This window comes from Callorhinus ursinus, unplaced genomic scaffold (assembly GCF_003265705.2).
Source record: "Callorhinus ursinus isolate GAN/ISIS: 27379988/994484 unplaced genomic scaffold, GSC_fseal_2.0 scaffold2, whole genome shotgun sequence".
Taxonomy (NCBI): Eukaryota; Metazoa; Chordata; class Mammalia; order Carnivora; family Otariidae; genus Callorhinus; species Callorhinus ursinus.
In genome coordinates, this window is record NW_027397064.1 from 63637483 (window position 1) to 63655836 (window position 18354).

The following is an 18354-nucleotide window of genomic DNA, read 5'->3' on the forward strand; positions in this document are numbered from 1 at the left end:
AATAACATTTTACCTAGTTATTTTTATTATTATTGGCAGCAACATTCTTTAGTAAAATGGGTGGCAGATACACCACAAAACCAACTGAAACACTTCATGAATTGCCATGCCCAGATGGTCTATGTGCCCAGAATAGTAAGGGACTGTACAGGAGCTAACAGTCATTTTGGCAGGAGTCTGTTTGGTTTCTCCTCAGCATGAAAATCAAACCATTTTAAAGACAGAATTGCAGATATATGAATTTTCCCCACCTCAAATTATACAGTATAAGGTGATCAAGATGCATAAGTGTTGTATAATTATAACTTTGGTGTTAGGAAAGCTTTGGGGGAAATTGAAGTGGGGCAGATGAATTATAGACAGTGATCTGCTCAGTAGATAACTAGGAATCACCAGGTTTAGCAAAACATTAAAAGTTTTTTAAGAGTGGGGGATGGGCTAGATGGGGGATGGGCATTAAAGAGGGCACTTGTGATGAGAACTGGGTATTGTATGTAAGTGATGAATCACTGAACTGTACTCCTGAAACCAATATTCCACTGTATGTTCACTAACTAAAATTGAAACTTAAAAATATAAATTAATTAAATAAAATAAAATGAAAAGCAAAAAACAAAGGTTACTGAAGTAAAATATAAATTGACTGTGGACCTATAGTTCATCAGGTTTTAAACTGGCATGATATAGTTTCTAAATTTAAATATTATAATCACCTTTTTTTTGATGTCTCCTGTTTTTCAGATTTTCTAAGATAGTCTCCATTTCTGCCAAAATACTTTATTTACTAGATTTGTTTTGGGTGTCTCTAAGGAATATAATTTGAGTGAATATTAGTTTAATGTGGCTATTTATATTTGCCCACATTTTACTGAGGTTCAAGATCGTGTAAGTACTTGAAAATTATTTCATAACTATTAGAAATGGACAGGCACTGGTGTGGGAGTCAGGAAATAAAAATTCTGATTCGAGTTCTGCCATTATTAAACTGTGTGACCCCGGACATATCACATACTTATTTTGGAAGTAGGAAGCACAAAAATTCTAAAAAAAGAAATGTCAATTTTGCTTTGATTCAGTTTTTCTGTTAAGTGAGAGGGATGAATTAGATGATCCCTAACTCTTCTTTAAACGTTTGGCATTTCTTCATTTTATGATGACTTCTCTTTGATGCTCTTAAGACACCTTACTTAACCTTTCAGAAGTTCGGAGGTTGAGGCAAACTAAGTCATCTCTACCTGAAAGCCTGTCTTGTAGACTCCAGTGACCCATTCCTCATCAGCATCAAACTACTATTACAGTAAGGATTACATCTATTCTCCAGTCTGTAAAGAAAAACTTAGAAGCTACAACCTGAGAAAACATAAAGCTGTATGTTTAGTTCACTCATCAGATGGTCAATTGATTCTTTTCCCCCTGAACATTTTTTCCAGGGCCAGGTAAAGCATAAACTAACAGTAACTAATTTAATAACTCATAATGCTAGAAGCTTGAAGGAGAAGATGAGGATTGTCTCACCATGTTGGTGGCAGGAGGGGCAGGCAGTCAAGACAGGGGATTACTTTTAGGGTTTAAAAACAACATGGGATTTAAGGACACTGGGGAAGCAAAAATACTTCATCAGAAGTTAACAGTTATGCTATTCTTTGCCTAAACCCACGATGACATTAGAATGCAAAGTTGTGGGTATTAGTAGTCTCTTAGGGGGAACATTAAATAGCATCTGTCTTTCTCACCCACATTCTGAACCAAGAGAAAAATTAAACAGAGGACTAAGATAGATATGCAGCAAAATATCACCTTTATATCTCATGGAAGTTTGCTTGGAGGATGTAGCTGTGTGTGAAAGCCCAAAAAAACCCGCACACCAAACTCCAGAGTTAAGCAGAACTGTACACCCAGGCCCAGGTTGTCATGGATACAAGTGCTTTCCAAAAAGAAGTTACATAGTCATTAACTTATAAGAGACCAAACTTCTTCACATACAAAGCATTTATAAGATTGCCTTCATGTTTAAGGCTTTTTGTGTGAAATGCTGCAATGAAAATGAAATGCTTCATTCTGAGCTATTGTAGACATTTCCATTTGGGTGGAAAAATTCAGATGCCCAAAGAAGTCTGAACTATGAGACCTTATGAATTAAGTAAGATTACTTTAAATGAAGCTCTTTTACAAAGGTGATCAAAACCATATCGTTCACCAGTCCGGGCCACCTTAGTATAAAAATCTTTTGGCTGCGATACACAGTTGCCCCAGTCCAGTATGTAAGACATACAGAATTTTCTACAGAAAAGAGAGCTACAAAATGTCCAGAAGCAAAAACTTCATCCAGTACTAGAATGTTTATTATAATAATATATGTAAGGAATTTGGAAAGTCTTAGAAGTGCTACGGAATATTTTCATTACTAACTTTCTGATCTTACAAAGCCTCCCCAAGAATGTGTAGTATTACTAAAATGTAATTCTAATGGTACTGATTTAGCTTCCCTTTTTTATACCCGTTTCGTATCATCAGAATGCATCATTTCTTTTATTTATCATTTCTACATTCTGATAAATTTTCCCCTTTTATTCGTCTTTCACCCACATTAATTAATATTGGGCTATTACTTTATTTCTTTCCAGTCACAAATCCTATTTTATTTTACAACGTTTTTCAACAGCCTCTGGCTTCCATTTATTTTCTTTTGGATTTTTTTTTTCTTATCTTCTTTAGGACTTCTTATCTCATTGTTTGCTACTTTTGTTTTGCTTGTCCTCCTAAAGAATCATTCTTCCATTTTTCTTTTTTTAAAGATTTTATTTATTTGAGAGAGAGCGAGAAAGAGAGCATGAGCGGGGGCAAGGGAGAGGGGGGCAGAAGGAGATGGAGAAGCAGGTTCCCTGCTGAGCAGGGAGCCCGATGCAGACTCAATCCTAGAACCCTTGGATCATGACCTGAGCCGAAGGCAGATGCTTAACCATCTGAGCCACCCAGGAGGCCCTTCAATTTTTCTATTATCCATTATGCTACTTATTCCCAACATTTTTTTTTATTCTTTCAGATTTGCTCTCTGTTAACATACACTTCCTATTATTTTGTGTTCCTAATTATGATTACTTCTTTTTTTTTAGTTTTCTTTTTTATTTTGTCTAAATGCATATCCCTATTCCTCTTGAAAATGCACCTGTGTCTTTGAAGTCTTTTCACTAAGAAAGTGAACGTGTCATCTTACCTCTATTGAAAGTTAGCAAGGGCTCTTCTGTCAACCCAAACACACATATAAATGCTGGTTCTCTCATAAAGAAAAAGGTGTAAGCCAAAATCACAGATTCTGTGAGGTTCCCCCCTTCCATATCGAATGAGGTATAATTTCATAAAATTAGGACCATGTATTTAGTTATACATTTTTGCACTAAAGAATGAAGTTTCCTTTCAAGTGTAAATGAAAAACTCATGATTTATTTTTATATTTTTTAGCAAAGTATGTGCAAATTCCAAATATAATTTAGAAGTTTTTTCTATAGTGTTACTGACAAAATATTAACTTGTATCTGATAGTTTGTAGATATTCCATAAATAAACTTACGGGGTGGGTTATAATTTAAAATCTTTGATTCATATAATTAATATAAGGTTTATTTTTAAATAGATATTTGAATATAATAAGGTCTACTTAGAGTTGCAAAAACCCTTTCATTAATCTCAGTGTGATGTCATTATAATGTGCATGAAATTGCTCATATATAAATGTAATTCCAGTGTCTGAACTAATTTATAATTACACATAATACAGTTGAAGTGATCATATTTATCAAAGTAAAATGCTTTTCTTCTATCTTCCTGGTTGTTTACTTCTCCAGTTGGAACTCATAGCCAGTAATCAGGAAGATTTGTCTGGAGGGCTTTTCTCAAATGGACTATTTCTGGAAAATAGGAAGGGTTGTAGTAACTTTCTGTTCCATCTACACAACTTCATGGGCAATGGTCTCCAACATAGCATTCCTTTCGAAGGGCAGTGATTGGCCACTGATCATATATATTTAAATGATCATATATATTTAAAATGTAGCTATATACAAAATCCAAACATATACATATTAAGGAAGTTGCAAAAGCAGTGAAATGGAAAGGATGAAACCAAATGGGATGGTCAAAGATATACCAGATAAATGCTAACAAGAAGAAAGTAGGAGTCATAACACGATATCAGACAAAACTGTCTTCTTTCAGAAGGAAAGATATTAAAGTGAGACAAGGACTATATATGGTAGTAAAGGGTTCAGTCCACTCCAAAGATCACACCAAATAACATAGCATTAAAATTCATAGAACAAAAATTACAGGGACTACAAGAATAAATAGAAACACATTCAAAACAGACTTTAATTTTCCTCTTTCAACTCATAGTAGATCAAGTAGAACAAAAATATGTACAGATACAGAAGATCTAAACAAGGTAAATTTAACTGAGATATACTGACCTCTATAGCTTTAAAACAAAGAAAACCTCTTCTGTGTTCTTGGCAGGTCATTTAAAAAAGCAACCTCTATTAGGACAAAAAGGAAATCTCAGTAAATTCCAGAGAACAGAAATGGTACAAATTACATTATTGGATTATAATACAATAAAACTAAACATAAATAAGAAGAAATCTGTCATTTGGAAATTGTAAATACTTCCTCTTACACAGCTCTTACAATAAAGAGAAATTTGAAAGCAAAGTTAATTTTGAGAATTCTCTGGTTATTTTTTGTTTATTTTTCCAAGTTTGTGCCATTCTAAAATTTTCTTGTTATTTTTGTGAAGGATATATTTAATTTATTAATTAATTTAGGAAAATTTCATATCTTTATTATATTGTATTTCTATCCAAGAAAAGGATATGTCTTTCCATTTATACTGTTTTAGGTTTATTCAAAGATTTTTTAAAAATTCTTACATTGTACTTATGAAATATGCATTAATTATGTTTTCCCCTTTTAAATAAACTACTTTTTAGGTTCACATAAAAATTGAGCAAGAGGTACAAAGTTCCCATATATGCCCAGCCCCCATATAAGCACATCCACTGTCAATATCACGCACCAGAGTGGTACTTTTGTTACAATTGATGAATCTACATTGACACATTCTCATCACTCCAAGTACATAGTTTAGATTACAATTCACTCTTGCTGTTGAACATTCTGTGGGTTTAGACAAAGGTAAAGTGACTTGTATCTACCATCATAGTATCATACAGAAAAGTTCCACTGCCCTAAAAATCCTCTGTGCTTCACATATTCGTTGTTCTTTCCTCACTGAGCCCTGGCAACCACTGATCTTTTTACTGTCTCCATAATTCTGCCTTTTCCAGAATGTCATATAATTGGAATCATACAGTATGTAGCTTTTTCTGATTGACCCTTCCATTTAGTGCTATGCACTTAAGTTTCCTCCATGTCATTTTGTGGCTGGATAGCTCATTTCTTTTTAGTGCTGAATAGTATTCCATTGTCAGGATATACCACCATTTATCAATCCATTTGCATTTTCAGGACATCTTGATTGCTACCATGTTTTGGAAATTTTTATTAATAAAGCTGGTATAGACATTTGTGTGCAGGTTTTTGTGTAGACATAAGATTTCAACTCATTTGGATAAATACCAAGGAAGGCAGTTGCTGGATTATATGCTAAGAGTAAGTTTTGTTTTATAAGAAGTTGCCAAACTATCTTCCAAAGTGGCTATACCACTTAGCATTCCAGATGGCAATAAATGAGAGTGCCTGTTACTCCACCTTCTTGTCAGCATTTTGTGTTATCAGTGTTTTAGATTTGGGCCAAGAAATTCTAATAGGTGGATAGTATTATCTATCTCATTGTTGTTTTAATATGCATTTTCCTGATGATGTATGATATGGCGCATCTTTTCATATGCTTATGTGCCATCTGTATATCTTCTTTGGTGAATGTCCATTAAGGTTTTTGATCATTTTTTTTTAATCAAGTTGATTGTTTTCTTGTTATAGAGTTTTAAGAGTTCTTTGTATATATTTTTTTTCTTTTTAACTGAAACAAATGTGTTTACTTTATTTCTAGTGAAGTTGAATAAAAAAACAGGTTCTAAACAAACCTGGGAAGGTGTTGAAGCTAGAGAACCTAGGAAATATGTTACTCCTTAGTTGCAGCCTGGTTGTAGCTACAGGAAGAACTTCAGACACAGGAACACAATGTAACCCTTCAGTTTTGAAATGTTGCTAAGTCTTCTTGTGCTTCAGAAATGATTGCCCCTGCCCTAAAGAAATGAAAATCATCTCTGCCATTATGTGGAAGGGTGGCCCAGATGGGAGCTTCTTAGTATATTTTGGATAAGAGTCCTTTATTACTTTTATGTTTAGCAAATATTTTCTCCCAGTCTGTGGCTTGTCTTCTCATTCTCTTGACATTGTCTTTAACAGAGCAGAAGTTTTTGATTTTAAATGAAATCCAGTTTATCAATTATTTTTTCCCACGGATCATGCTTGTTGTGTTTTTATCAAAAGAGTCATTCCCCAACCAAAGGTTATCTAAATTTTCTTGTATGTTCTCCTCTAGGAGTTTTATAGTTTTGCATTTCACATTTAGCTCTGCGATCCATTTTGAGTTAATTCCTATAAAGAGTATAAGGTCTGTGTCTAGATTCATGTTTTTGCATGTTGATATCCAGTTGTTCCAGCACTTTACCTTTGCTCCATAATATGGCCTTTGTGCCTTTGTCGAAGATCTGTTGACTAAATATATACGGGTTTATTTCTGAGCTCTCTATTCTGTTCTGTTGACCTGTTTGCCAATACTTTCACCAATACCACACTACCTTGGTCACTGTAGCTTTAGAGTAAGTCTTAAAGTCAGGGACTGTCAGTCATCCAAGTATTTTCTTCTTCAGTATTGTGTTGGCTATTTTGGGTCTTTTGCCTCTCCATACAAACTTTAGAATCAGTTTGTCAACATCCACAAAATAATTTGCTAGAATTTTGATTGAGATTGCATTGATCAATAGATCAATAGACCAACAGAGATCAAATTGGGAAAAACGGACATCTTGATATTATTGAGTTTTCCTATCCATGAGCAGGAAATATCTCCATTATTTAGCTCTTCTTTGAGTTCTTCTATTAGTTTTATGGTTTTCCTCGTATCGACCTTATCCATAATCTTTCAGATTGACGCCTAAAAGTTTCATTTTGGGGGCACTAATGTAAATGATTTGTGTTTTTAATTTCAAATTCCACTCGTTCATTGATGGTGTATAGGAAAGCAATTTATTTTTATATATATTGATCTTGTAGCCTGCAACCTTGCTGTACTTGCTTATTAGTTCCAGTTTTGTTCGTTTTTTAGTTAATTCTTTTGGGTTTTCTACATAGAAAATTTGTTATCAGCAAACAAAGATACCTTTATTTCTTCCTTCTTAATCTGTATATCTTTTATTTCCTATTCTTGTCTTTTTTTTAAGATTTTTTTTTCTTTATTTATTTGAGAGAGAGACAGCACAGAGGGAGAGGGAGAAGCAGGCTTCCCGCTGAGCAGGGAGCCCGATGTGGGGCTCGATCCCAGGACCCTGGGATCATGACCTGAGCCGAAGGCAGAGGCTTAACCATCTGAGCCATCCGGACGCCCCTCCTATTCTTGTCTTATTGCAGGAATTAAGACTTCCAGTTCAATGTTGAGAAGGAATGGTGAGAAGGGCTATCCTTGTCTTGTTTCTAATCATAGAGGGAAAGCTTCTAGCTTCTTTTTTTGTGTTTTTAAATGCATGTTGCTCCTGTAAAGAAAATCTATTGAGTTTCTTATGTTTTTGAAACCAGACACTTATTCTCTTACTACTTGTAGGAGTTTTTCAGGTGTTTACAGAATATGCAAATAGGTACAATTTTACTTCCTCTGTCTTTATTATTAAGTGCAATTGTTTCTCATGTCTAATTGGATTAGCTTGTACTTTCAGAAAATTGTTAAATAATACTGTTGATTTTTTTTTCTTGACTTTAATGAAAATAACATCTAGGATTACTTTGTAAAGTTTGTTGCTGACTTTGGGGTTCATACAAATGAATATATATATTTATATTTTTAGCATACCATGAAGGTAGCATTATGTATTGGTGAAGAAGTTAGCTTATGCTGTAATTAATGTTGGTTGGAATAACTAAGGGAAATAAAGAATCTATCTTATTCCATCTAGAAAACAAATTCCAAATAGACAAAAGATTTAAATTTATAAAATTAAAGTATAAAAAATGCTGAAAATGCAAGAAGAGAACATGATCTATCATATATCCCTCCACTCCCCCAGGGATGGATGCTTTCCTCGACATTACACAAAATCTAGGAGCCAAAGAAGAGTTACAGTTAGATCATCATGTTAACATTTAAATTTCCTAACCTGTAGCACAGAAACACCACAAACTCAAAAAAAAATAGATCTTTTTAAAAGGCCCCAAGTTAAATTGTTGATGCCATATCTAAAAAGTTGATATAGATTAAAAAGGAAAAAAAAATGAAAGCATGGACTGTTATTTAAATAGGAAGTCACAGAAAAGAAAACTTAAAAACAGCTCTTAACCATATGGAAAAAAGTTCAGCTTTTCTCATAATAAAACAAATGCCAATTAAAACTATAATATGATCCCATTTTTGTCCCAATCAGATTGGAAATATTGAAAATATAATAACACATTATGTGGTGAAGATGTAGACAAATAGGCACAGCATTATATTGCTGTCAGGGGATCCGATACCCGATAGCGAGTAATTTTGCAATAATATCAAAATTGAAGATTCGTGTTTTACACAGCCAAGTCCATTTTTAGAAACTGATACCCTAAAAATGTTCACAGATATGGGAAAATATGTGTATGAAATATATTAGTTCCAGCCTTATTTAAAATAGCAAAAGATTGGAAACAACCTGAGTACTCATAACTGGACAATTAATTCAATAAATTATAGTACATACAAACAATGGAAAACCATGTAGCCAATAAAAAGAGTTGAGGCTATAAAAATTGACAAGGAATGAACTCTAATATATATTTTTAAGTAAAAAATGAGAAGTACAGAAGAGTTTGTAAACTAAGATACTATGTGTGTGTTTTTTAATAGAAAATGTGTGAATATGCACACACTCATGTGACTAGTGTTTACCTATTACATACCTGGAAAAATATACGGAGACAGATAACAGTGGTTACCTCTGGGAGCAGAATTAAGCATTGGAGAACAGGTGGCAGGAAGAGTTTACACTGTATTTTCTTTTAAATGATTTTGAGTTTATGTCATTTACACATATCTTCTGTCAAAGAACGAATTAGTTATAAAGGGAAAACACCTGTGGCATAATACTTCCCTTATGAGAAAATGCACCACACTTGTTATCCCGAAACTTTTATTTCCAAATAAATAGCTGCCAGTGTTTTCCTGATGCCTTATGGGAGAAGTAGAGTTTTAAGGTAAAAATATTCCTTTTCCATTCATTTAAATTTACTGATTTAGTTTTTCTATTCTTCCAGGCCCTGAGCTGATTACAGGTAGACTGTAAGAAGCTCTGAAAGTTTTGTTAGTTCACTTAGTAGACAGAAGGTATAAATTTAGACTTGAATGTCCCGCTTGTTTCTGGTCATCCACTGAAAAGTATGGTCATAAAGCTCACAGCAGTAGGAATGTCCTTCAGTGAAATTTGAGGGCCCTCTAGGACTCCTCACAAAACAATTATGGCTGCAGTTTTATTATTTCAGTTTATATCCACCAAAGCTGCAATTAACTGCATCGTAGCTTGTTGACCTTAATGAGTTAACACAGCTTCCAAATAAAACTCATGGCCAAGCAGGAGCTTAGGCTCTGAGTTTTGGCTCCGTAATATCTGTGAAATTTGAGCTCATATTAAATATACCTTGAAACAATACATTTGGGATTTGGCTCCTGGCATCAGATCAGATCTGACTCTGCTATATGGAGTTGAGAGTTTTGCCTCAGGTCCTCGTAATATGTTTAGCACGACAGGACTATAGAATCAGCAAGAATAACATTTTGCTTTAGGGAAGCAAAACACTTCCATTCTTGTTGCGCTTATGGCACCCTGGCTCCTTTCCGATCATTTTTTCCTGAAATAGGAGAATTCTGCTGTCTTCTCCCACCTGGGGCCCAATCCAGGAATTTCTTCCCAGCTTAGTCTTTTTCTCATTCCTAGTCACATACACGGCATTTGTCCAACACTGAACTGTCTCTTTCTGTGTGTGTCCAAGAAAGCCAACGCTGGCATGGCTAATGACGTGAGCAGGTCACACGCAGTCCCAGTTGCCTCCTCAGGTTAGACCAAGACTCAGGTCTGTGACTCAGGCAGTAATGACTATTTGATTGGTTATATAGGCTGGCAGAAGCAAACTGTTTTGATCAGCTTGGCCAGGAGCCGCTTGTCAGGACTGAAGGGCTGGATTTTATATCCTCTCAGAGACAACTCCCTTTCCACTTCATCCTGTTGATAAGCTCTCCATTGCCTCTGTGGGGATACATCCCATCCTCATCTGGGTGGCTCATGGAGTGAACAGCCCATTAGGGACATGATGGTATTTAGCCTAATGTACTTTAATTAGGGCTATAGTTGAATCACTTTCTTAAGTTATGGCACGGTTCCTGTATCGGCAAAACACAAGAATTAATAAACATGGGACACTTAACAAAACCTGAGCTAGAAAGCATATCTGTTAAGCCAAAGCCGATGAAGCAGAAAGTAGAATAATGGCTGGGGGGTGGGGGTGGGGGGAGGAGAGTTGATATGCAATGGGTGTGAAGTTGCAGTTATGCCGGGGGAATAAGTACTAGAGAACTGCTCTACAACTTCGTGTGGGTAGCTGACAATACTGTCTTGCACACTTAAAAATGGGGGGATTGAAAGAGTGGATCTGGTGTTAAATGGTCTTCTTACAAAAAACATATTTAATCATTATATTTCAATTTAGCTGGAAACAAAAATCCATTCCTCTAGTTCATACTTAATGACCAGTGTTTAGACATTAAAATCTTCTCTTAATCTCCTTAGAATATCTCCATCCTTTTTTTTTTTTTTAGGACTTTCATATGCAGAGTAAATGGTAATTAAAATGTGCAGGATGACAAGATGGAGCAAACAGTGCTTGTACCACCAGGACCTGACAGCTTCAACTTCTTCACCAGAGAATCTCTTGCGGCTATTGAGAGACGCATTGCAGAAGAAAAGGCTAAGAATCCCAAACCAGACAAGAAAGATGATGACGAAAATGGCCCAAAGCCAAATAGTGACTTGGAAGCTGGAAAGAACCTTCCTTTTATTTATGGAGACATCCCTCCAGAGATGGTGTCAGAGCCGCTGGAGGACCTGGACCCATACTATATCAATAAAAAAGTGAGTGCTTTTTATCAGGCATATTTTACTGCTAATTGCCTACTGCATACCTTGGACTATTATAGCATCAACATGTGCCAAATTAGCAGAAAGTCCTTCTGTTTAAGAAATAAAACACATTTGTGTGTGTTTTATGCATATGTATCCACAAGAAATAAATTGATTATATCATAACAGATGGAGCTGTCCCAAATGCACCACAACAGGTACCTAAAAATAAATGTATGATGTAGGCAGGCAGCTAATTTAACAAATTAAAAGTTCTCCCCAGAGACTGAATTTCCTATACAATTTTATGTGTTTTCTGCTCTTGAAAATCCTGAAATTATCAAAAGTGATAAAGATTTCAAAAATATTAGTATTAATTTCTCATGGAACAAAATTTGATGCCACAAGGGTTTCAATTTCTATATTATGTTATATATAATAAATCAATTCCCTGCAGAAACTTTTTCCTGCTTAGAAAAGAACATTCCTATACAAACTACAGTTTTAAAAATTATTCAGAGCAAATAATAATGTACTTTTTCCACTTGGATCCATGTATCTTTGGAAAGTATCATGTTTAGCAGTAACAGCCATTAAAACTCAGTTGTATCGGGGCACCTGGGTGGCTCAGTTGGTTAAGCGACTGCCTTCGGCTCAGGTCATGATCCTGGAGTCCCGGGATCGAGTCCCACATCGGGCTCCCTGCTCGGCGGGGAGTCTGCTTCTCCCTCTGACCCTCCTCCCTCTCGTGCTCTCTATCTCTCATTCTCTCTCTCTCAAATAAATAAATAAAATCTTAAAAAAAAAAACCTCAGTGTATCAATTAACTGAACTATGAAACAAACAACTGAATTGCTGTATCACAGTGTTAAATCAAAATTTAAATAATGAAAGTTATTCAGCCATTTTTCTCAATATTATTAATACATAAAATAAAATTTTGCTTAAAATATTTTTATTTCAAAAAAATTATTTAGGTTTTTGGTGAAAGTATATTGATACTGGTAAGAATTAACAAAAATATAGTATTCTGAAGAACTTATAAAATGATATTTAAAAGCCTGCATTTTCTGTATCCGTGCTTGAAATGAATACCTTGTATTAAGGACCCAGTCTTTCATTATGACCATGATTTCACTAAACCAAGAAGGAAAGTGTAGAAAAGGATAAAATTTTTAAAAAGTGTCATATTGATTTTAGATTAAACTTGTGACTAGTTAATGTGCAACATTTTATTATCTTTTTCACCTCTGTGAACTCTTCATAGTAGGGTGAGGCAAAGAGATTGTAACTGAGCAAATAAAATTTTTTAGTTAAACATGAGCCCTAAAATATCCTCCAAACTTTTAGGGACCCTCTTGGTTGCTGGCACAGTTCTATATCAAGTTAGTCCTTACTAAATGTGTAAGCTTGGCGATTTTAATATGTGGATTTGAGACAGTTTTACAAATCGCTTCTTATTGACTACTGTAGTTTCAGAGGTAAAAATCTCACTATGTTCAGATTTTTTAACTTTTCAGGATGTAACTAATTTTAGTACTTAATTTCCCTTTTTAAAAACTGCTTTGCCCATTATACAGTAAAGAAAGATAAAAATCATTTTCTATAGATTTCATTATCTTTTATTTAACTTCACTCTTTAACAGTATTGTTAAATCTTAGCAGGTAAGAATTTATCCATTTCATAACTACCATTTAAATTATAAGTTGCACTTATCACTGTCAGTCCTTTGAAAATTAATTTAATATAATATCTGAAAAGCTAAAACCCAAATTAAGCAAATGATGAGGGGTTTATATTTGTATAAGGAAAGCAACAATGCAAATAATTCAATTATACAAACATTTTAACTTACTTGAAATTGCTTCATTCTTGAAGTAATGACTGACTCTGATGTGTTTCTAAACAGACACTCACACCGTAGAGTTTGTTTCTTTATTTTTTTAGCCTGTTTAGAGGTGCTGTTATCATGGGTGAGGGGGCTCCATCCTCAGCCAGGCTTTTGCTACCCCCCCAACATCCATGCCCCCTCTTTCTGGTAATAATCACAACCTAAAAATTATTAAAGCTACCCAGAGTCTACCCCTTCCTCAACAGGGCTGAAATCTAGCATCGCAGCTCATACACCCTGTCCTTATTTGTAAAACAGTAAATAAATACTTTGAGAAAGACCAAACTAATACATGTTGACAAGGGCAGCAATTCCTTATGTGGAAACCAGATTACCCAATCAATCTTTCCTTTAAATTAAAGAGTTTTCAGACTGATAACAGTTGTTGTCTTGAGGGAGTGTCCCCAAACAAAACACCCCTTGATTGGTTTATAACAAATGATACATAAGAAAGGATATGAAGGCAGGTAGTAAAGGAAATTGTGCAAACCCTTTCAAATAGTTAAAAGAAAGGTCTTCAAACTGAGGATGAAAGACCAACTCTGAAGGAATGACTAGTCAGCCAGATTCTTGTGCTAAAGTAACCCTTATAAACTTTGTTAGGTTCACATTCAAAGTTGCCTCTAACATCATCTATCCTTATCTTCAAATGTACATTGTGTGAGGAAGGAAAAACATTTTGGCATTTTGGAATAAATCACATTGTGCAAGCAGGACAACCTGCTAAGAGAAATATTGTTATCAGGAAGGAGTGTTCCCCAAGGTAAGGCAAGTCCGTTGCCTTAACACTGGGCTGACATCAAGCAAGTCTTCAAATGTAATCCATTCAACAGCAATATAAATGAAACTGCAGCACTGAAACCCTTAGAAACTGACATTGCATGCTTAGGACACACTACTAAGCTATGTGTTTAAAATTTCTTTCTTTTACATTTTCATGTTAAGACTTTCTATAGTTGCCATGACACTGGCTTCCAGTCTTAAATTTTCTTTCCATAATTGGATTATTTCAGTATTGAGGAGTAGCCTTAAATTCTAAATTAATTTGCTCTGACTAAAGTTGGAATGCTTAGAAAATTGTCTTTTAAAAAATAATATTTCTTTTGATATTTGATAACCAATTTTATTTTCTGACTTGGGTATCTGAGATCAGCAGGGTGATCTTCATTAAAACAGTGGATGACACACACACGGTTCACCTGGCATAGACAAAGCATCTAATGGTGGAAATGTCACTGGAGAAAATGCTTCTTGGGATGAAATTTCCCACTATTCCTGATAACGGGGATGTGGATTTTATTGCCTGAGTGAGTTGGAATATACAAATATAACCTTCCCTAAGGTTTAACTCAAGTACGATAATTAATGTGCCATTTATATCTATATACAAAGTCTCTAGTTTCTTTCTTATTAATATATAGAATAAACAAAGCAGCCTACAATAAAAATGGTTGCAGAATCTATTCCTTAGGTTATATTTTAAAATACAGTGGTATCCATATAAGAAATTTATATGTAGGGAATAGGAACAACACAAACCACACTAAAGCCCTCTGTGATCTTCTAAAAAGACAATGTCAGTAAGCTTATGGAAATGTCATTGCCAATGGTGTATTTTCAGATGGCATATGCCCACATATTTTTATCTTCTTTGCCCTAGTTTAAAATGTGCAAGTTATATAATGTTCGAGAGTTCTACTAAAATTGTTAAAGTAGCTTAATCCATGGTCAGTGATGTGGTAGTAACAACTGGAGAGATAGTAGCAATCATCTCATGAACATTCCTGATGCATGGAAGCATTTCCAGACCCTCAGAGGTTTTATGCCTTCAGCAGTCCATGGTAAGAACCAAAAAATAAAATAACAGTGCTATCAGAATACAATCACAGAATTTTTCCATCTCATGTTAGCTGTGGTCCAGTGCTCTTCAAAACATGATTCCAGGTTGGGTTCCTTTTGTTTGTTTATTTACTTCAGCTATGTGGCAAGGCACATTTAGCTTGTAAACACACACTTTCTTTTTCCTTATTTTTTTTCACTTTTCTTTTCACAGCTTGGGTTAATTTTGTACCATTTGGCTATACATTCAAATGCTTCACCTACTCTTTATTACAGAAAGCTTCTTTCTTCTCATGTTCTTCTAAAAGTTACAGATGACTCATTAGTACCATGGAAGAAAATATCCTTTGTGACAGTGTCCTGGAAATAGAATGAGGTATTTTAGATCTGTAGTGAAAATGGATGTTTGTTAATTATGGAATATAGATATGTATCCAGTTAAAAATGTATTCTTTCCTTGATTGTCTCATGGGCCATCTATGAACAACTTATTCTCCCTTTTTCTCAGCTCTTCTAAAAAAGATGTGTACTGCCTCTTTATTGGAGCTGCATGAAGAGTCATATATGAATTTGTGATTTCAAATTCATGCCTGGTCTGTTATTGCTATAGGAATTTTAAATTGTTATATTGGGTAGAGGGAGTTTTTTGTTTCGTTTTTAATTGGGATTAGGGAGTTTTTCTTGCAGAAGTAACTTAATAGAAAAGTAGTTTAATAGTAATTTAATCAGAAAAGTAGATGGTAAATAAAAGCTTATGATTCCATAAATTGTCTTATGAACAGGCCCCAATTTATAACTTTTTTTTTTTTTGGCATATCATTAGCTCCTCTAGAACTAGCAGCCCCCAGGGCTCTCCCTTCCACCCAAGGCACTATAGTTGATTTCCAAATCTTTCTCCTCTTCATCCATTATTTCTTCCTTGTGCCCCTTTCTTCCTTGTCACCTCCCCACCTCTGGCTCAGGAACAATCCCCAGATGATGATGATGATGGTAGTGAAATAATGGTTAGCATTTATTAAGCACCTGCTATATTAGGAAGAAACCATTCAATTGAGAGTGACAAAAATCCAACAGAAACTAGTTTTTGAAAACGAACAAGCTAACTAATTAATTAATAAATAAATGTATGTGTGGGGCGAATCTCGTTTTAATATCAAAGGATCCAGCAGCTAAAAGGACAACAGCAGGACACAGTCCTTTTCCATTTTGGGCTCTACTTTCTCCTATGCGGGCTGCATTCACGGGTTGACTCTTGCCACAAAATGGCGGAAGTCGCCGCAGGTAGCCGCAAGCTAACATCCTACAGCCTAGGAACCCCAAGAAAAAGTTCACTTTCTTTTTCAAAAGCTCTAACAAAAATCCCGGAATCGGTTCTAATTAGTTCCCATGACCTCCTCTGAACCCGTTCCTGTAGGCTGGGGTATGTGATGGGCTCATTGACCAGATTAATGGCACATGTTGACTTACGTTGCCAAGGGGTGGGTCAGCACCACCCGAGCCACACGGGCAGACAGTGTGGAGCAGAGGTGTTCTCCAAAATGAAGAGATGGAGCCTGCTGAAGAAGCCATGCCAGGCAGGCAAAAATTATAACTCTGTCCTTAAAGCACTACTATCAGGATATTTACAGTTCCTCTTCAATCCTCATGTCCTTCCAAGATAACTCTTGTCTTTATTTCAAAATAATGAAACTGAGGTGAAGTAATTTGCCTCAGATCACAAAGCTATTAAGTAACGCACACTAGATTTAAAACAGATCTGTCAGCTTCTGTGGCTCATGGCCAGGCCACTTCGGGTGTGCAGTCTTTGCACTGGTAATGCCGGTGGAAAAGAAAAGTCAGTAATAGAATATAAATAAGCTGATTGCTGCTTTTCCTGCCCCTCTACTCACACCACTTTGCAAGCTGTACCCCTCATCTCCTAGGTTGGCAATATTTCCCAAACCCGACTTGTTGCTTCCCTATTTCTCTCAATCAGGGGCATGTCCTGTCTTTGTAAAAATTAAAATCTTTAAGACTCCCTAGGTTTATATCAACTTCTAAAATAATTAGAAAATTGCATTTCCCACCAGATTCTAATAGGGTGATAAACCCTTTTTTTTTTCAAGAGGACAGATTCAGGAAACTTAAAGTATGTGCCTCTGTAAAGAAATGCATTTAATTTGGGATTTGAAGGGTAGTAAGGAGAGGAGAGAGAAGTCTTCCAGGGAAAGGGAACAGCGTACAGGCAGACATACAATATAGCTGGGCTGTAATAAGTAGGAAGAGAGTAAGATGTGGTTGGGGAGGTGGGCCAAGGCTAGATAAAGGTGCTCGGGAGTGCATTATTAAAGAGTTTGAAGTTTAAGGGCAAAATGAATTGTCAGTAGCACTTAAGTTAGAGGAGTGACATGGTCCACTTTTATCTTTTTAACGATCAAGTTGGGAGTCTTTATGGAAGCTTGGTCTAGATTTTCGACAATGAAGACCAAGAATAATGGATGGGATTTGAATCTATTTTGGAGGTGTGCAAGTATCAGATGGCATTGTTTTCTTAATATGAAACTTGGGAGGAAAGATCGAGCAATAAAGTTCCAATGTGAAAATTGGTCCTGTTTTCAACTACGCAATGTGTATGAGACCAGACAAACACTTTTAACCTTTTAATTCTCATATTTTTATGGCACTTTAGAATTCACTAAGGGCATTCACATCTTTTCTATTCAGATGTAGAAACCAACAGGGAGTAATCTGCTCAACGTTCTGACACAGCAAGTCTGCAAGAAAACTGGGCCTCAAACTAGTCCTCTCCAGTCAATGAAAAATTGAGCATATAATAATGTACCACACCCACAGTATAGGCTGAAGTTACAGGCTGGAAAATATTTGACCCCCAGATTGTATTTGCACCTGTGGTTACAGTTTCTCCTCTCCCAAGGTGAAGGCAGAGGCAGCTGCAACCCTGGCTAAGAGCCCAGCGGGCACCTCCGGTGGGGTTGTCTCCCGCACTGGCCCCACCCGCACCCCCACCATTACACCCAGCTAAAGCCCAGGGACAAGCAACTTTACAGACTCCTCCCTGGGTACAAATTCTTCTCTTTTGCGTGAGCTTAAAACAGAGATTAAAAAAGAGAAGGAAAAAAAAAAACACTGTGAGGTATTGAGCCCACAAATACATTTGGTTTGACTCATGCAATATTATTTATTTTGAATTAGTTACCAAGATCTATAAATCAAGAGATTACACACACACACTCATGCATACATGCGCACATGTA

General features: G+C 35.6%; 1 protein-coding gene across 9 annotated transcripts in view; it reads left to right on the plus strand.

The window, feature by feature from the left end:
• Positions 1-18354, plus strand: part of LOC112809530 (sodium channel protein type 1 subunit alpha) — a 143924-nt gene that overhangs the window by 55473 nt on the left and 70097 nt on the right. For 7 of the 9 annotated variants that reach the window (XM_073882996.1, XM_073883002.1, XM_073882998.1 and 4 more), the window contains one exon: positions 11069-11381. In XM_073882996.1, the coding sequence (XP_073739097.1) occupies positions 11118-11381 (264 nt within the window). In that variant the 5' untranslated portion in view covers positions 11069-11117. Of the gene's footprint in view, positions 1-11068; positions 11382-18354 lie in introns of those variants that run through there. The other 2 variants (XM_073883011.1, XM_073883010.1) reach the window with 2 other exon arrangements.